Raw genomic sequence first — 20,921 nt, 5'->3', positions numbered from 1 at the left:
CAAGGTTTTCAGAAGGCGTCAGGCTGTAATGCCCACTGGGTCAATTCCCCCACCCAAAGGAACAGGTCGAACTCAGAAAACCAAAAGTGACCCGGGGGCCTCAGATGCTCTCTGCTTTGAGATACAGAGGGCTCCGTGCCATGGTTAGGAAGGCACTATTCAACCCCGGGAGCGAATGGTCTACGCAACAAGGTTTGGTCACCAGAACCCAAGAGGTCCCCAGCCTGGAGCTACCTTCCCTGAAACACTGCTTCAGGGATTCTGTTCCGTCATGAACACACATCCTCTGTCACCCCACATGATGGCTGCGTGAGAGAACGACATAAATCAGGGGTATTTATTGTTCTTGTTAATGAAAATAAAAACCACAACCGCTTTTCATCATGGGATAATGAACGTGGTTGGATGTGGAAACAGGTGCAACTGACACGCACTAGGAAAATCCGCTCAAGTCGGGGCCGCGCCACACTTTCCTACAGCGAAAACTTAAGAAGCGGGAGTCGTCAGCCATATTTATTTCTCGTCCACCGTTCTCTCCCTTCCTTCCCTCTGGATCTTCTCAGCTCTGTACAGCGGCATCTTTATCCTGGATGGGGCTTCATCCACACGCCCAGCGGGTCACGGACATCTTCATTCCGATGGCCCTTAGCTCTGACTCACGTGGGCAAGGCTGAGCTCCCCAAAACACCGATTTCTTCTCACTTAGTGAAATCTTTTTTTTTGAAGATGTTATTTATTTACTGAGAAAGCGAGAGAGAGCGAGCATACATGCGAGTTGGGGGAGGGGCACAGGGAAAGAGAGAACCTCAAGCCGGCTCCGTGCGGAGCGTGAAGCCCGACACGGGCTCAACGTCACAACCTGAGCCGAAATCAAGAACAGACGCTTCACTGACGGGACACACCCAGGCCCCCCTCACTTCGTGGCATCTTGACTAAAGCACCATGGTCAGCCCAAATAGCTAATCCAGAAATCTGGGAGTCACCCTGTAGACATTGCCTATTTGCCTATCAAACACTTTCCTTCTTCCTCTCAGTATCCTTCAGACTCAAACTCTCCCTGGACTGGTCTGGAACCCCGTCATTTCCCATCTAGCTTGCTGGTCCTAGACAGGGATGCCCCCGCACTCAGCCATCACCCTGCAGCCAGAGGGAGACCCCCCAGAACTCGCGTTTAAAGCTGTCCGGTACAGCCGTCACAAGTATATTCAAACTCATCCACTTACACACGGAGCCCTTCCTCACCTGCTCCTGACCATCTTACAAGACAGCGGCATCTCCCATTTCAGCATCTTGAATGTCCCGCAGTTGGACAAATGCCCCCCCCCCCAGACTAGTTCATGTCTTCGCACATTCTGATCTTCTGCTAGAAATGAGCCAGCCTCCCTCCTGGTCAAAATTCCCCTATCAAAACTCAGGACGACCAATGCCTCTGCTGGCGACCATTCTCTGACCTCTTCCTTCTTTCCTCCTTCGGATGCTCATTCATTATGGCCCGACTACTTTCATCACACTCACGGTCACCCTGAGCAATTGTCAATGGCTTGCTTGTGTCCTTCCCCAGCAAACTGGGAGGTCTTGGAGGAGCAGTGCCTTTCATTCATCTAATCTTTCAAGGAACAATTACAGTGAACGAGAGTAATTTTGCATCCTTGGAGCTTAGCACCCAGCCCGGCACACAAGCAGGGCTGCATCCATGTAGACAGCTAGTGGGGGGGCATGTGATTTGAAGACAAATCCACCAAATAAATTCATGTTTTAACTGGGTTCTAGTGCTCTATGTCCACTATGTACTACATTAAAAAACTACATAAAAACCTACAACTACTACACACACACAAAAACCTGCTTGCCATCATTATCCAACTAAACAATTTAAAAACATTTTTAAACAATTAATAAAAAAACCATTAAGCATTCACGTTGGCTGAAAACTAGATGACAACAGATAAGTCAAGTTCTTACTGAAGTCAAGCTCTGAAATTTAGAAGTGACATTTCCATTTAATTTGAATAAATTCCTGATTAAAACTTTCCCCTTGTTGAAAGGAATCTGACCCAGAAGGAGACCCAAAAGAGAGGCAGGAAAGGAAGAAAAAAGAAATTGTAAAAGCAACATTTCTAATTGACGCCATCGTGTGCCGATGTGGGAGTAGCCACTCAAGAGCATGAATGTTTGGTGAAGTTTAAAAATACACAGAGTCAGACAGATGGTTGCAATCATCTCTTGGCAACACCGGTCTCGATCTCATGTGAAAAAAGGCCCCTGAAAAACCGCACTGCTTTCAGCTGTTCCTGGTCCGAGGCCCATGCCCAGGCCGCCGGCCATCCCGTTTTCAGGCCATCCCGGTCCCCGTAAGAGGCCGCTGTTACTCGACACTGGCTTTGGGATGGGACGGAAATGAATCCAAAACAAGTCTGCTTGGGGGAAACTCAGCTCCAGGAAATGAGATGCAGATTTAGACGGGCACGTCCAAGACGGTCAAGTCCGTCCCACGTCCGGTCCAACGACCGTCGGCGGCCCAGGGTCTCCCCTTCACCTGCCGGCTCTGCCAACCCGTCTCTGGCCGGCCGTGGTGAACAGAACACGCTTCGCAGAAAGCAGCAGGCTCCCGAGTTAATTCAGGATCATCATCAAACACATCTGCAGAGTCGGTGTGGACCTCCCCATCACCAAAGGGACGGTATTTTGGAAAGACCTAAAAATGCGCAAGCTGTGAGGGCTCTTCTGTGCTGACACACGCGTTTTATCTTTAGTCACGGCCCCAGCTTCTTCAGACGGGCTCCTCTGACTCTGGTCTCTGCACCGCTGGTTCGGGAAGACCGACAGACGACCCGGCAGGCTGGGTGGACTGGAGCACGGGGCCCCCTGGAGCCATCCCCGGTGCCCTAATTGCAGACGAGCTCTGGCGCTCCCCGCGGCTCTCTCCGTGATGTGGTCTGGAACGGCTCCTCCACGGCTGGGACAGGAGGCTCCCCCATGCAATCGACCCGAAGCGCGACAAGCCCTATCATGGACACCCGGTGCTTCTCTTCCACCGGGCGGAAATCCAAACTGCCACACCGCGGAGCCCGCTTGGCGGACACGGAGCTTACGTTCCGGACAAGGGAAACCTCGTCGGCTCTTGTCAACACTGTGTTTAGATGCTGGGGACATAACAATTTGAAGGGATCCAGGCTCCAGAGACTACAGTAGGGCAGGCGTCCAAAACCGACTCGTCTTCCCTGCTCTCCTCTCCTGGAGCTGCCAGAACTGCCAGGGCCCCGTTCTCACGGCCAGTAGCTCCACAAGGCTGGGAGTCGTGAAAACCAACCCTTCCTCCCCCCCCACACTCCCCCCTCTTCCTCACTCCCCACCCCTGCACCTTGGGCCTTCGGGGTGCCTTCTACACCCCCAGCCCAAACGCTGCTGACTGACTATAAGCGAATCGAGGTTTCCCAACCTTGGTACTACTGACATCTCCGTCCACATAATGCTTTGTTGGGGGCTGTTCTGGGCACCGTGGGAGGTCTCCACCACCCTTGGGCTCTACCCACTAGATACCATTAGCATCCTCTGCCTTAGCTGGGTGAGCAGAAATGCCTCCCGAGAGCACCATATGTCCCCTGGGGACAGGATCACCTGGTTGACACCCTTAGAGCAGTGGTGTCCTGACCCCAGCCTTCCTGTCCTGTCCAACTGGCTCAGTATTCCGTAACACACACAGCAGATTCCGTGAGCAGAGCGACTGCCCCCAACTCAGTGAGTCGGTCACACTGAATTCACTCTGGTCTCTCCATGTCCTTGGCCTTCTGTTCTAACCAACCCTTATCTCTCAAGTGTCATTACTGCCCCCTCCCGCACCCCCCCACTGGGTTTTTCATCGCCAGTTTGGGCTTTCTAGCCCACCTACAGGTTACCTCTCCCTATCTCTTTCCTTTTGTCCCACAAACACATGCTCTGCTCCTCCTCTCCCTGAGTCTTTAGGAACTTAACAGGTGCACGTACTTGTCCGCCCGTGTCCTCATGGGTGGTGGGAGGAGAGAGAAGAACAGGGGACTCTCAACAGACCCTCTCCCAAGGAGAGGCCATCGGGAACAGCCCCTGTGGCAGGAAGCCCACAGAAAAGAGGCTCAGGGTGGAGCGTGGGATGGGGTCCCACGCTGGGAGCTGTAGTGCCGGGAAGTCGCCCAGGAACTCGGGAACCCAGAACCCAAAGTTCCAGGAAAGGAATCCAGCGTTAGGGCAGAAGACAGGGGCTCAGGCAAGGCAACTATGTAAAGAGTAGGGCTGCTCTAACCAGCGGTCCGATCCCAAAAGGACCAGCGGCAAGGCTAGGATCATGTGGACCGCCACGCTGACGGAGAAGTCCATTCAGTTTCTGCCCTGAAGGACCCAGTTCTGGGCAGGAACTTGATAAATAAACACCTGGTAGTACAGACCATTAAGATACGGGAAGGGGGGGGTGCCTGGGTGGCTCAGTGGGTTAAGCCACTGCCTTCGGCTCGGGTCATGATCCAGGGTCCTGGATCAAGCCCTGCATCTGGCTCTCTGCTCAGCAGGGAGCCTGCTTTCCTCTCTCTCTCTCTCTCTCTCTCTCTCTGCCTGCCTCTCTGCCTACTTGTGATCTCTCTCTGTCAAATAAATAAATAAAATATTAAAAAAAAAAAAAAGATACGGGAAGGGTACAGAGGTTCTAGAAGCTTTCACTTGCTGCTTGACTTTAAAACAGTCCTGTCAGATACAGGGGTTATGATATCTGACCTTTCAGAAAAATAAAAAACTGACACACAGACTAAATTATTAACCCAGAGCCCAAGCGGAGGCGAGTGGAGAAAAGCATGTTCAACTCGGATTTGCCTACGCTGAGCATTTTCTCTCTTTATAGCTGTCTACCCCATTCTAATGGGGCATGGTAATGGCTGGGAGAAATATCTTACTGGGGTCTGGTAAAGTTCTCAGGCAGTAAGGGTGGTCCCCAAAAAGGAAAAAAAGCTAATGGTCCTTTTTAGCACAAGGCAGCGACTCTTTCTACCTGGAGATGGGTCTTCCCATCAGCAAGCTGTGTAACCTGCTAACTCGGACCCGAAAGCCAACAAAGGACACTATGCAAGATCCAGAGTGTGGGAGAAGACCCACAGGGACTCCTCCTCTGTAACACGCCTCAAAGGAGGCCACCTATGGCAGAAGAATGTGGCTCTGGATGTCCGGGCCAAATGCACTTTGAGGATGTGATTAAGGCTGGAAATGCTGAGACAGGGAGATTATCAAGGTGGGCCCTATCTGATCGCAGGGACCCCTAAAAGCTAAGAGAAGTCTTGGCTCCAGACAGAAATGAGAAGGAGGGAAGGAGAGATTTGAAACATGAGAGAGACTCAGTCTACCACTGCTGGTTTTGAAGGTGGAAGGAAGGGAACCCGTGGAAGCTAGAACAGCTCTCAGCTGACAGCCAGCAAGAAAACGGGGACCTCAGTCCTGCACCTCTGACTAGTGGGAACAGGAAACAGATCATCCCCTAGAGCCTCCAGAAGGGAGCACTGCCCTTCCGCACCCCGGATTCAAGGCTGGCAAGACCCTGGTCAGACTGTGACCTACAGAACTACAGGACATGACCTGATATTTTCAGTTGCTACAGTTACAGCAATTGTTTATGCCAGCCAGAGAAACCGAATACAGCGTCTCTAGTTCAAGTCAGTTCTTTTTTTTTTAATTTATTTATTCGACAGAGAGAGAGATCACAAGTAGGCAGAGAGGCAGGCACAGAGAGAAGAGGAAGCAGGCTTCCCACCAAGCAGAGAGATTGATATGGGGCTCGATCCCAGGACCCTGGGATCATGGCCTGAGCTGAAGGCAGAGCCTTTAACCCACTGAGCCACCCGGGTGCCCCTCCTTCTTTTTTAAAGCTCTAGATGTGCATCGCTCAAAGCGAGGATACAAGGCAGAACACCGTGGTGTTTCTGACAGGTGCTGGTTTTGTCTCGAAGGGTCACAGCCTGAGGAATCCTAGAACCACCGCCAAGAGCTTCAGCAAGGATAAGAAAATTGAGGGCCTGCTTTATGATAATACAGTTATCCAAGTCTCAAAAGGCAGGCATAGAAGGGCATTATTAACTGAACTGCCCTGCAAATTGGAGGTACAAAAGTCTTGTGTTCTTTTAGATCTTCATTCTAGGAAAAATAAAACAACAACTAAGGCCCTATTCACAGGCTTTATTTGGCAAATTAGCTATCAGGTTTAACATCATCACGAAAAGAGGGAGAGAAAATCTTTTTAAAGGTTCTGCTTTTTAAACCATCTGGATAGTTTTTTCCCCCTTCTAAAGGACTGAATTTCCCCTGATTATTAAATGTAGAATAAGAAGAGGGTGAGTTCTGAAATACGCACCTATGAGACACACATACCCACGAAGAAATCGTAAATCTAGCTTCACATTTCATCATCTACTAGGATGTTATTTCTAATACGTATGGCGTGTGTTTTACAAACATTTCTCACACACTACCAGCTGCCTGGGAATGTCCTTGGCTCAAGGAAGACAAGGTCGGGGGCGCCTAGGTGGCTGTCAGTTGGGCGTCTTCCTTTAGCTCAGGTCACGATCTCAGGGTCCTGGGATCGAGCCCTGTGTCGGGCTCTCTGCTCAGTGGAGAGTCTGTTTCTCCCTTTCTCTCTCCCTCTGCTTCTCCCCGGGGCTTGATTCCCTCCCTCTATCTAGTAAATAAAATCTTAAAAAAAAATAATAAAAAAAAAACTGAAAAAGCAAAGACAAAGTCCGTCCTTGACGAACCAAGGAAGGAAATTGCTAGGTAAACACAGTTCGGCGGCAGCGTCAAATCACACTCAGTACCCAGGTATGGCAACCTGGGCGCAGGTAGCGGCTCCTCCCTGGGAAGGCAGGAAGCCACGGTCACCCTGGAGATTTCTGACCTTGGAACTGAGCAGAGTTCTCCCAGCACATGCACAACACAGAAGAGAAAGCCATGTCTTCGTAAACACGTGTGAATGTTACCTTTCCTGAAGAACCTATGGAAAATACTGTAATCTAGAGACTTAGTGTGAGCAGGCTAAGCCGGTCAGAGAGCTAGAATCCCACTGCATTTCTCCATAGGGTTGCTTAAGAACATGTGGCAAACATTAGGTCAATCTGGCAAAAATGACACTTTTGCAACATAAGAAGCAGAGGAAAATTAGGCACTAAACCCGCAAGTAACTCATTCCTCATTTCCCAGCTCTCCTCTCCAGTCTAAGGGTAAATAAATCAGAGAAACAAGAATACTAAGCAGGCCTTGAGTTTCTGTTAGCACCTAATAGCTTGCTTAAAGGCTGATGTCGTTCATCAAAATCAGCAAGGTATAGGCAAAATTAAGTGTAATTGTTGAAGAAGAAAAATCACTGAGAAGAAAAAGAGGCTTTTAAAATATTAAAATAGTTTTTTTAACTTTCATTTTAATTTTGGGTATTTTTCTTAATTATGTTTGTCAACATATAGTATTTCATTAGTTCCCAATGTAGTAAAAAACAACAAAAAAAAAAAACTATAAATTTGAACTTGACAAGAAAAAAACATATGTAAGCACTTGGGCCCTTTACTATAAGGACTTAGGAACAGATGGATGAAAAAGATAAAATCTCCAGGCCAATCTTGACAGATAAACTAATATATGTACTTTAATATCAAAAAGTAATTACGTATTATAGAAATGATTTTTTTGAAATGATATCTAAATATTACTCTTGTAATACAGATATAGTCATATTTCGCAAAAGTTGAGAGAAAAATGTGCATGCCTGCTTTTTATGGCCATGTCTCCCTTTGAAATAGCAATCCTACAAATAAGAAAGATGGGTTCCCTGAATCCAAATATTCCCCTGGAGGGGCTCCAGAGCCAGGAAAAAAAATGTGAACATCCATAAAAGGAGAAAAAATCAAGAAAAGGAGACAAAAGCTGGACCTCAAGGTACTAGTACTTGCGAATCCACATTCCCCATCCCACCCCACTGCTCCCCAACCCTTAACTGAGGAGGACAACCTTTCTGGTGACTTCTTTGTAGAACAGAACACTTAACAAAACAGAATGCATTCACCAGAAGAGGTCAAATCGCCCTTCAAAGAAAGTATTCTCCTCTAATAAAAATCAAGGCAATAAACATGCGAACATGATTTATTGGGCCACATTTCTAATTTGGCAAAACTCCCGAAAACACAGGTTTACTTAGGTGAACTGGACAGGTTCTCAAAAGGCAGGAAATACCCTTTGAAAATAAAAATTAACATTCACTCGGACTTGAGGGATTTTTACAGAGAATTCAAGTGGAACTTACATATATTTGATTTCTCTTATATCGCTGGTATAAGTTATGCATGATGGATCCCCCGTGGAGCTCCGTCAAAGTGGCCATGTCATCCACGCCCTCCTCATTCATGGGGTGCATAGCGGTCACCTTCTGGTGTGTAATGGTGCTCTGCTTGTACGTGAACACCTGATGGGCAGAATGAATTTAGTGGTTTAGAGATCAGCAGTGGACAGTCTCCCCAGAGAAGTACAATCTCAGCACAATTTCAGCACAAAATCCTGAACTGGCCAGTAGAGAGTATTACTACAGAGAATGTCTTCATTTTCTCTGTGCCACTTACCTACTTTCAAAGGAAGCGATTATTTGACAACTGCAATTAAATACTCCTCAAAGACACGAGTTCAAGCATTAGCCATCCCTTGAGAATCGCAGAAATCATAAAATTGTGGTTCACTTCCCCACCTATTTCTCCAATTGCTATAAATCGGTAACAGTTTAGAAACTGGCTAACCAAACTTTAAGTAGTTTGGCTTCGTTGTGTCATGTCTCACATGGGATCATACAATATATTTCAAAGCTTTGTCATAACAGCTCGTCCATTCACCATAGAGCCCTAGTTGTTCACATATGCCTCTGTTCAAAGGCTGGAACACATCGTCACAGGAATATGTTAAAAATTATCCTTAAATCCCTTCTTGGATTTAAAATAAAATCAGTTTGCTTGCTTGACACCTGTCTTCCTTAACATTCCAAAGACCACTGATGAGGGCCACATACGTGTGTTAGCGTGAACATGACGAACTCAGATGTGGCTAAGACTGATCACTGAATCTGCAGGTATTTCTAAAATCTACTCAGTGCTTTTTTGTCGCTACTGATTTGGTAGAGGATCCACCATACTAAGTTAGCTGCACCTGTTAAGCAAATTTTGGCTAGCTTTGCTGCAAATTCATGTACATAACAAAATCATTTGATGACGGAGTTTACTCTATAATTATTCATTTTACACTTTTCCAATGTTCATCTCTAAAGAACACAAAGATATAGAGAGGACCTGAAGAACATGGAAAATGCAGTCTTCCCACGCACATGTCCTTACCATGTACACATACACACGACGACTTTCTGGAACAGTATCTGCAGAACCTCCTGATTGGGGAATTCTGTTTTTAAATATCGACCACTTGCCTACATGGCAACAAACAGTATGTTATTGCAAAAGAGAATGACACACTACGGGAAGCCAAAGTACCAATCCAATGGTTTTGAGAAGTCAGGAAAAATGGCATGTTTTATTTTTCTAGAGAAAAAATAAAACTTCCGCAGTGGCATTTCTGCCACATGAACCACAAGAGTTGGCCAAACCCAGTCTCAGGAAGCTGCTCTACCCGAGGGCAGAGAGCCCACCGTCTCTTCTCAAGGCCGGCCACGCTCCCCAGCTGCTCCCTGGGCGCAGACATCCACCAGGAGATGCGCCAGCCCCGGCGGCCCCGCCTCCTGGCGAGGCAGCCAACCCCGCCACGTAAGGACCCAAAGGGTAGGACAGGCCTGGGAGTGCAGGGTGGGTGGGTACCACAGCCAAGAAACAAGTATTGAAGGAAAACAATGCGCTGGAACATTCAAGAGTGTGGATGTATTTTTAAGACACTGACCTTCCATTCTAACTCAAACCCTGGGGAAGAAAATTAAAAAAACAGATTTAGGCCAAGAGTTGAAATTGTCTTGGGGCAATCTGGAAAACCCCAGAAGTGAGCAGCTAAAACGCTCTGCTCTTCCCCAGCTTGCTACATGCCAATGATGCCAATTCAGGCAGTTTTTTTCTTTTTTTATGTTTTATATATTCACTTGAGAGAAAGAGAGAGCATGAGCAGGGGAGAAAGGCAGAGAAGGAGGGAGAAGCAGACGTTCCACTGAGCAGGGAGCCCGATGCAGGGCCCGGTCCCAGGACCCTGACACCACGTCCTGAGCCAAGGGCAGATGCCTAACTGACTGAGCCACCCAGGCGCCACAAGCAGGTTTTCTGGAAACACTAACCCCTGGGCTGGTACTTGGGTCTTCTATCTGCAATGACTGTAGGGGTAGGGGGGTAGCAGAAGCAGAAATTTGGCGCCGCAAACTCCCAGCCAGCCCAGGAGTGCAGGGAAGAGTCCTGCGTCCCCTCCCTGCTCCTAGCATACACTGGGGGGCTCTTCTCACGCTGCTTGCTCAAAACTCCAGCCAACCCAGTGGGCGCAATGGTTGCGCAGGTTCCCAGGAAAAGGTTCTTATAGGAAAGACGATAAGGTACCCCGACTGTCTCCTGCTCAGGCCCCCTTCAAGACTCATCATCATCAAGTCCTTCCCAATGTGGAAACAACTCTTCCGACTAAATGTCCCTCCGTACATGGAGAATTCCAGAATTTGAGGACAGAAATAATTTAGAATACTAAAATTGTCCTCTGTATTTACATTGATTCTGACTTTTGGAAATAATCACGCACAGCCTACAACACTGAGAGACTAAAAAATTACACACACACACAAATATTTATGTCATACGTAAACACTGGTCTTTTTCAATGCGCTGGGAATATAAGACAACGTGCGGACTGAAGTCCAGAGCTGCGCACACAGCACCAAAGGGGACGGCTACACACTGCAGAGTTCCCCACCTTCGTACACTTGACCTCAGGTTTTCAGGAGCGCCCTGTGCGTCAAACGTGGCCACGGGCCCATTTTGGGAGTGGGCAAATCCAGAGAACAGGAACCAGTCCTTCCATGGCCTCAAGGAGACAGAATCATGGTTGAAGGAAATAGTTACATAAGCAAGAGACCATGAACAGGAAAGACAGAACCAAGACAGAGGACAGGAGCTGCTCAAAAGACAATCATCTCCAGAAAAGTAGAATAGTAGAGAAAATGTGTTTGTGAAGGCAAGGCCAGGATAACTGCCGCTTCAGAGATGGGTTAATATGTGTAAAAATTCTAGAATGGTGCAGGGTGTACTGCAGGTGCTAAGTACGTATCTGATAAACTAAGGAAATCCATTCATTCACGCCAATATTTACTGGCGTGGTCTAAGCATTGGAAATATAGCTTACATTCCAACAAGGGGAAGAAAATACAATCAAATACCCACGTAAATATCTAGCATGGACGGGGACGAATGTTTATGAAGACATGAATGAGAGTAAAGGGACTAAGTACCATATCTGGTAGACCAGATATGAGGACAGCCTCATGATAGGGTCGTATCGAAGCAGAGACCCTACGGAAGCAAGAGATGGAACCATCCCCCTGCATTCAGTGTGTTAATGTGTAGCGGTTGAATAAGCACCTGATTTAATTTAGAAAGATTTCAAAGGATTACAGAGACCCACAATCTTATTCAAGAATTCTTTAAGGAGAGTCCCTCAAAGCATCAAAAGTCATCGGTATGTGCAACAATTAACAGAATATTAGTTACACAAAATTAATCCTACATGGCAGGAAAACTCTAGGTTTAAAGAATGGAATTCTTTTTATAGGAATTTTTAGGGGAACAGCCGCCAAAATACAGTATCAAAATATATTCCGTAAAACCCAACTCAGAAAAAAAAAAAATGGAGTTACTTTAATGGAGCATATACTAGGAGAAAGGTGGTAAGGTTAAGAAGTGGAGGAAAATATGGAAGATTAATACACAGGAAACCAATTTAGAAAAAACGCAGCCTCAGAACAAATAGCTCCTGTTACAGAAATACAAGCCACTGGTCACAAGACGGACTGGATTAAGCATGGGAGCAGAACAAAGGAAACCAATCAACAGTATTGGAAAAATGACTTGGAAGATTTGTCTAATGCTCGGTCCACTTCTACATAAGCTCAAAAGGTGTGGAGTCAATTAATTAAATAAAAAATAGCTGAACCACTGTCAATCCACTTTTATGTTTAACCTTAGGAAAGGACAGCACCTATATTGCAAGGAAACTCCCACCACGTGTAGGCTAGAGTTCTTATAACAAACAGTTTTAGATATACACAAGACTTCTCTTATTACAAGTCATTAGAAGCCCCAGTCCTAACATTTAACTGTTCCAATTGGAGAGAAAGGAAAAAGAAAGTGACCCTGTCAAGTCCTCCTGATGGTCAGATGGGACGCAGGGTGTTCTCAATCTGGGCAAACTCCTCTCACTGTATCCCAGAATTTCTGCTAGAACATTCTCAGGCCAGTGCCCCTGCTCTGCTCCCTGGACCTGGGGCTATGTCTGTAGACATTTCTGGTCATCAGAACCAGGGGAAGAGGAGGGTGCTATTAGCATCAGGTCTGGAAGGGCCAAAAATGCTGATACACAACACAGAATTATTCAGCCCAAATGTCAGAGCGCTATGTTGAGACACCATGGTCTAGAAAGACCAATAAACCAGAGGTCTAGGTAGACACCAGAAAAAAAAAAAAAAAAAGATGTAAATGAGCCAATGCCTATAAACAAAACCTTTCACAAAATATAAAAAAATCTAGAAACGAAGAAAAACATCGAAGAGAGGTTAACCAAAGGTCAGCATGATGGTATTCTGCAATTTAGTTTTTGTTCTTCCTCATTTGACCTGAGGTGAGAGGGTGATGGTGGTGAGGATGAGGACGGTGTCTAGGCATTGGCGTTGGCTTTTATCTGCATTATTCTACTTGTACTATATTATGGTCAGATACTATGGTCCAGTTCTTTCTACTTTGTTCCTACCCTGCCCAGGGCAGCTGTCCCGTGTCTGGGCCACAAGCATTGCTTCTCCTTGAGATCTCAGCCCCAAGGTGACCCTCTCCGGGAGACGTCAGTGCGGAGAAGGATACCATGCCAGTTTCTTCCTTATTCTGTTGTGTGTACCGTCTTCTTAGATCCTAGGACAGCCTGTAACTGTTTATCTAATCCGTCATCTTTCTTGCTTAAAAACCATCTCTGGGTCCTCCACTCTGGGACCCCACATCAGTCTCTTTCATCTCATTTGACCACAACCTACAGTTAGAAACGTTTTGTCCTGGGGTGCCTGGCTGGCTCAATGAGTTAAGCCTCTGCCTTCAGCTCAGGTCATGATCTCAGGGTTCTGGGATTGAGCCCTGCATCAGGCTCTCTGCTCAGCGGGGAGCCTGCTTCCTCCTCTCTCTCTGCCTGCCTCTCTGCCTATTTGTGATCTCTCTCTGTCAAATAAATAAATAAAATCTTAAAAAAAAAAAAAAAAGAGAGAGAGAGAGAAATGTTTTATCCTGTCAACTACCATACACACAGTTTCATAAAAATACTTGTCTGATGTCTGGTGCATCTCGGTATTTTCTACTCTGTTTCTTTTAAACGCTGTCTGTGACCCTCTGAACCAACTTCACACCTAATGTGGGTTGTGAACCATGGTTCGAAAAGTCTACGAGGGCAAGATGCATGCCTACCTTGCTCCCCAGAGCCAGTCTTGGCCCACCATACAGACTCCAGCAGCATGGAATAAACGGTCCTGGATTTCAAATTGGGTACAATGTATAAGGAGAGGTAGAGTGGGGGTAATGATCAAAACACGGCCTTGGGGCACTGGAGGCAGGTCTGGCAGGATTCATTTCTCCTAGATCTACGCCTCTAAGAGCTTAGGGGAAATGGGCAAGGTACTTACACCTGCTCTGGCCTGTGATTTTTTTTTCTCCCACTAGCAAAATAAGAAGGTTAATAACCATAACTCAGACTCATCATGAAAACTAAACAAAATGATGTAGGTAAAAGTCAGAGTGACACAAATGAAGGCTGAATACAAGGTATCTATTCCTACAAAGGGGGAATCATGCAAGGAAGAACATAGAACATTCCAAAAGGAAATGCACCAATCATCTTTGCATAGACAGATAAGCCCAGAATTCTTAGACACGAGCCCAGAGACCAGATGGATGAAGTAGGGAGTGAGCAAAAGGGAGGGGTGCAGAGTTAGTTCTATGGTTTTTAGGACCATCTGAGCCTGTACGTCATTTGATGAAAAACTGATGTACACTTTCTATTTTGACCCCTTTGCACAAATCTGGCTGGCCCTCTTTGGGTTTTCTCTGGATTCAACTTCATTTCTGGGGATGCCTCTCTCAATTTAATTTCCATCTTCATTCATTTATTGGCTCATGAATTCATGATGGCTACTACGATCCACGACAGAGGCGAAGGCTTCTGCTTCCTCCCCTGTGGCTGCGATGAGCAATCACGGAAACCAAATATCAGCTTCCGGAATGTTGTTAAAGTAGCACTAATAGTCATTTTTAAAGTGAATCGAATCAGTTTAGTGTATCCAGATATGTTCACTGATAGTGATTTTGATAGAACTTTTTTTTTTTTAAGGTTAGAAATGTTTTGAACTTTGAGAAAATGGGAAAGATAAAAAAGTATAAGGAAGGTCCAAAACACCTACAAGCTTGTGATCCATTACTGGAGTTCTGATATATTTGCTTTCAGATTTTCTGCATGCATTTTTAAACATTTTTGTAATTAGACTTTTGGTTTTGAGGTCATTATAGCGCCACATGTGTTTGTGAGTGGTCATACAGAATGATTCCAGATACCCTTTATCTGCTTTTTCTCAGTGACAACATCCCACAAAACCAAGCACAATAGCACAACGAGGCTCTGGACACAGAGTTGAGATACAGAACCTTTCCGTCAGCCCTAGGACTCAGCATGTGGCCTGTTTAAAGCCAGAACCAATACTGTCTCCGACCTACTCTCTTCCTAACTTCTGGCAACCACCAATCTGTCCTCCATTCTCTCTAGTTTTGTCATTTCAAGAATATGATATAAACGGGATCATACCCCATGTAACCTTCTAGGAGTCACTTTTTCCAGCTTTTGCCTTAAATACATAGCATGGCTAAGAACACGTGTGTGTACGTTTTTGTGCAAACCTAAGTTTTGATTTAGATAGAATGAATGCCCAGGAGTACAGTTGCTGGTGTGTATCTGTGCACGCGGATACTGGTGTGTGTTCCTGTGTGCACACATTTTAAAAATAAAACATAGGATTATACTACATGCATATTATAAATTAATTGTCATTTAGTATATTTGAAAAAAAATATTTGCCTCAAGTGATCTTTTTCTTGACACTCAATTCTTCAAGGTGGAAAGACTGGCTTACGGGGCGTGAACGTCCCGTGATGTACACAAGAGAGCTTTGCAAGATGCCCCCTACCACAGCTGGAGCCAAGAGTGTGACTTTTGTCAGATTTTCCCGAAAACTTCTTTTATGAATAAAAAAGTCACGTAGTCTAACATTTAAAAGATGTACGTCATTCTTCTATAAAAATCACAATTCCTGAATGTTGCTTATAAATTCCAATTTAAGATCTTCTTGTCCTCTCCATTTCCTTAACTAGCAAAACCCAGCATGTTCTCTCCTGTGTGTGAGTGTGTTAGGCTTTCCTTCTGACTGCACCCACCGGCTCTGGGAGGTGACTTTTTTCTCTGATGTCCGCCAGCAGAGGTCAGGGCTGGTGTATCACCCAGGCCTCCCTCGGCATTGCTCACTGAATGGTCTCCACGGGCAGATGTACTGTCCACAGATTAGCTTCCTGGTGTTTTAGATTCTCAGACTCTTAATCCTATCAGTCGGCCTGTAAACTCCACAGTATCATCAGACGGATTTGTGCTCCGTGGTTAAGGTCTACTGCTCAGGGGCAGACCTGCGGGGACCTCCCATCCTCACTGGGCTGTGTGCGTCAAGGCCCATCCGCTCGGTGGGGTGCTGCTGGTGCACTGGAAGGCAGAAGGAAACCCTCCATGTGAAGGACAACAGTGTTGGTAGCGATGATTCCTAGAAGGGACTCAGGCTTAGTTTTCCCATGGGGTTTCTAGGAGGCTGGACTCATTGAATCAGGTTTCGTACTGAGATTTCTTCTGTTTCTCTAGAAAAACAATTGCAGTGTCATGCTTGACATGAACTGTTTATGAGTAGGAAGAGAAATGTCTGCCCCCACCGTAGCTGCTTCTGCGGGCCCCAGTTCCTTCAGGTCAGAGACCAAGTGTCACTGCAGGGCACAGGGCCCCTCATATACACACACCTTGCCCTTGCCCCACACACTCCCCACTTAGCAGGTGCCCTGCATGACCTTGTCTTTGTATCTGCTCTTCCCTTCCACGTGGCTAGTGCCCACCATACCCAGGGAATTGTCTCTGTTCTAGCCACCCAGGTGGAGATTACCCATTCATGTTTCTGATCTCTCGGGGATCGCTAAGCTCTTGGAAGGACGAGCCATTTAAATCACTGTTGTACGCCCGGAATCCAGCTCACAGTCTGACACCAATGGCAAATGAGGGAACTGGAGAGGGTAAATAAATGAATTCAAAAGGCTATCTCCGAACTGGGGTCCCTTTAGGTCTGACTCTAACACGTGTGCTTTTCCACAATCCCGAGGAATTCAGTGCTAGCTGTGCTGTGTGCCATGGCGCAGGTTTCCTAACCTCTCTGATCCGCTGTGACTTCATCCTCAAAACAATGAGCAATACTGTTTCATCCCCTGCCTGGGAATCAAATGAGGGACGATCATCAGTGTGTCTGGTGCACACCGTCAGCCATCACTAATGCCCTCCCTGTCCCTCTCTCTCTCCAGCCCTTTGCCTTATTTTGGTTTTGTACCCAGAGGCCCTGAAAACCCGAAGACAATTTAAATGGCTTAATCCCACAAACCAGTTTGTCTTTGAAATAGAAAATATCAATCTTTTATCTGTATCCGGGTGTCTGTTATCTAGCAAACTCAGCAGGTAGGCTTAAGTAGCAGAACACTGATATGAAGATGATTTTAACCCCCTGTGCCATGTAACAGAGAGGTTAAATCTGACAGGTGGGAGCTGAAAGTGAGGCACTGTTGTCATTTCCCTCACACCCTGGGAGACGAGGTGTGTATGATGTGGCTTTTGATGAGATTTCAGTGGAACTGTGCAGTGGACTCGACATTTCTGTGGCCCATCGACTTTCTGCAGTCTCCTGAGGCTGCAGCCAAACGACAGGCCAGGGGCTGGCCGCAACATGACATAGTGCACCCCTTCCCCCCAAGAGTCACCAGCTATTAGAAGGAGTAAGGGTTTCTCCTCTGATCCACTTGCATTAAGCCTGGTAAGTTTCAGCTGAGAGAGACCACAAAGCCAGGTATGGATTCCCATGCCCAGGGGCCCCAATTCCCCACTCCATGTGTGTGAGACAACTGGTTCACCAGCTTTCACTTCTGAGGTTCCTTATTCCTGGTCCTAATGTCCCGGCCCTTGTTCTAATTCTAAGTGTTCCTTTCTGATCCTTTCCTTCTGAGTCAGAAGCCTAGACCCTGACAGCATGAACTTGAACTCTGGTATAGAATCACCATTATTCCTGTAATTCCAAACTATCTTGGTGTTTCAAAAGCGTCTTTATGCACACACCTCCGCACTCAAAACCAAAAACGGACCTGCATATCTTACCCTGTGCCTATCCCTTTTCCCCTTTCTAAGTAATGACACCATCACCAGCTCCCCAACCTTGAAACTCGAGTCTAAGATCCCTGCCCACTGCTGGCCACGACATCTTCTATAAGTCCTAGATTAGATGAGCAACATCGCCTAGAATCCATATCTGTTCTCCACTTCCTCCTCCAAACCTACATTTTTCATCCGAGACCCCCCATGACTTCTTCCTAATTAGTTCGTCTGCCCCCAGTGTCCCATGGCAGGAATCTAATCATTCTCAAATTGGAGTCCAAGGAACATTTTTTAATGTTGAGTTTTAATTTTAATGATTAAAAAAGGTTTTTTCCCACCAGTTTTAAAGTCAAATTTTCTTGGCACTAATAACTTCGACTTAAAAGACATTTTGAGAGATGAAATTCTGGTTGCTTGGGCTGGTGTTTCCCAAACTGGGATCAACTAGGATCTTTTAGGGGACACAGCTCAAGTCTGAGCAGCATAGACGTTGATGGACTTAAACCCACTCTGCTTCCCACCGCAAACAACCCTACCCACCTCTGGTTACTCCACATCGTAGCCCTCAGCTCATCATCTATAAAATAAGGATGATAACACCCATGCCTCAGAACGGTGATGAGATCACAGCAAGAGAATGCCCTGGACAGATTTAGCACAGCTCTTGGTCCTGAGCAAGCAACTCAAATACTTCACTGATGGCTGTGTTCCTGTTACCAGTGACATCATCTGACCAGACCATGCACTGCCTGGAATTCTGTTTGTTCCTGGTCACTTCTAGGATGAAGAATAATCTTACTGTGGTTTCCCTGCAAGGGCTTTCCTGCGTGGCCCCGGCTACTTCTCCCCCCATGCTGACTCCAGCCACATTGGGCAGACCTAGTTTCCCGTCCCCTCTCCCACCTCGCTGGGTTCCACACTCAGTGAACAGTCCCGGGGTCCATCCCGCACTCCTCCACGTCACCCCTCTTCCAAGCCTCCCCCACCACGCCCAGCCTGGCCGGGGCGCCCTTCTTTCCCACAGCACCTTGGACAGAACCTCTCCTGTCCCTCTCCACACCAGGCTGTAATCTCCTCTGTCTCATCCCTGCGGAGGAACCAGGACTGACAGAACATTCCGCTGATTTCCTGGGGCACCACGATGAGGCTCTGGGGCTGGATATGGGTTGGTGGGAAGGAGGGCAGGACCGAATCACCATACCACTGCTGTCGGGGGCGTGCCGCTATCCTCACACTGGACTCATCTGCGAGGACTTCGGTCTCATCTCACGGAAACCTCCGAGTCCTCATGTCTGGCACCAGTAGCTGCTTACAAATCATTTGCTAATGGGATGAGCCCCAGCTGTGCTTCCACGCTGCTGAGATCACATCATCAGCACCCTGCGTCGGTCATCGACAACCCAACTCCCAAGGCTGAGCTGTAAATCAATGTTTTGCATTTACTGGCTGCTTTGGGACAGCCTTAAACTGAATGACAGTAATTCCTTGGCTGCTCTTAAGTGAAATGAAAAAGGCATATTTGAGCCAAGTATGTGTACATCTCAGAGTTGAAAACCGGAGTCAAAATAGTTTTATGGATCCTAGCTGTAAGCACCATATTTTTTGCAGGCCACTCATTTCCAAGTGTCAAGTAAGAAGAGACACAACCTCAAAGCATTTATTTAATTCAGTGAACAAATAGAATCGGAATGAGCCCAGATTGAAACCAAAAGTCAGTGTGGCTAAATAACCACAAAGGCACAAGAGATCTGCTTGACTCAAAGTTGTGGTACAAGAACTAGGAGATAACATACCACTCAGGTGAAAGGAAATGCCAGAGACAAAGCACAACAAATCAGAACATGGAATAATGAGCTCCCACCCTGCCCCCGGATGCCAACCCCACCCCCCTGCCAAGGAAATCTCTAGAAATGGCAGAAAACTCTACTGGAAATACTGGAAAGATGAAAAAGAGGCAGAAGGCCTGAAAGAGAACAGACTGGAAAAAAATAATAGATCACTAAGTAAAGATGGCAAAGATCTCGTTTTTAAAAAGTATATTTAATGAGAAAATACCATGTATTGAGATATTTTTGCTAATACAGGGACCATGAGCAACCTAAGAACACACTTGTCTTTCCTCTGAAAGTGCCAACAAGGAATTGTTTCTCTGCAAGTAACTACAAACTCACAGGAAATAAAATCCCTGCACATCTTCTACGGGATATCTGGCCTGAATATCCAAAAGCCAGAGCACCTTAGAAACTTAACGGAATCTGGTTGAAATCTCAGACTTGAGAGCCAAAGCCATGAGGATAAACAAGGCCATGTTTTTGTCAATATCATCCTCCTCCCCTTAGCTTTCCCAAAAGCGGGGTTTGGAGAGCCTTCCTTTCTGATGATCGATAACCTTATAATAAGCTTGCATCTCTTCAAATTTCTACTTTAGAATGTTACAGAGTCAAAACACAGTATAAAAAGGACAAGGGGGCCCCCACAGTGTCTCTGTCACCACGAAGTGGTCACCATTCAACCAGACAGCAGTGCCTCCTCCAGGATGCGGACCCAACACGAAAGCCTCCCACCAACGCCTACCTTCGCTCACACTCACACCCGCAGGCCCTCAGGCGGCAGCCACCACCAGGGCTCTGCCTTCACCTCCTTTCCAGGGCAAAGATGACAGAGAAGGACAAAACCAGAAACCTCCCAACTGCCTGCATGTGACAGGAGCAGATAGAAATGGGTCAAGAGCACCATGATGAAAAGTAACCAAGGGACGACCTCCCTCCTGGTGGACATCCGAAAGCCCAGGAGAGCTGCACTGAAAGCAAAGCCGTCGACTCCATCTCAAGATGTGCATTAGGAATGCCTTAATCCACACTACTTTCATCACTCTGCATGTTTTCCCATAATTTGTTAATGCGATCTTCATCTCTTGATAGCCAGCTAGATACGCTGCCATTAAGAGGATGGGTGTTAATCCCTCCACTGCCAGAGGGGACATGAAACGATGCACCTGCTTCGGAAAACAGACGGACAATTCCACTCCTAGGCATATACACAAGTGAAATGAAATCGCGTCCACGCAAACGGCCGTGCGTGAATGCTCACAGCAGCGTGATTTCTGTTAGTCCCAAAGTGGAAGCCACCCACACGTCCAACAGCAGAGGAACGGAAGAAGGTCACAGGGCACACCTCCACGGTATAGGACAGAGCAGCTTCCAGAATGAGAAGGAACACGGCACTGATACGCACAA

General features: G+C 46.6%; 1 protein-coding gene across 2 annotated transcripts in view; it reads right to left on the bottom strand.

Annotated features, from left to right (window-relative positions):
- LOC309861326 (unconventional myosin-X-like) overlaps window positions 1–20,921 on the bottom strand; it is a 118,383-nt gene that overhangs the window by 22,068 nt on the left and 75,394 nt on the right. For both annotated transcript variants that reach the window (XM_082724133.1, XM_082724132.1), the window contains exon 3: window positions 8,297–8,455. In XM_082724133.1, the coding sequence (XP_082580259.1) occupies window positions 8,297–8,455 (159 nt within the window). The remainder of the gene's footprint in view (window positions 1–8,296; window positions 8,456–20,921) is intronic.

The sequence above is a fragment of the Mustela nivalis genome, assembly GCF_964662115.1.
Source record: "Mustela nivalis genome assembly, chromosome: 3".
NCBI classification, from domain to species: domain Eukaryota; kingdom Metazoa; phylum Chordata; class Mammalia; order Carnivora; family Mustelidae; genus Mustela; species Mustela nivalis.
The sequence above is the reverse complement of the archived record's forward strand: the minus strand, read 5'-3'. Positions and strand labels throughout refer to the sequence as shown.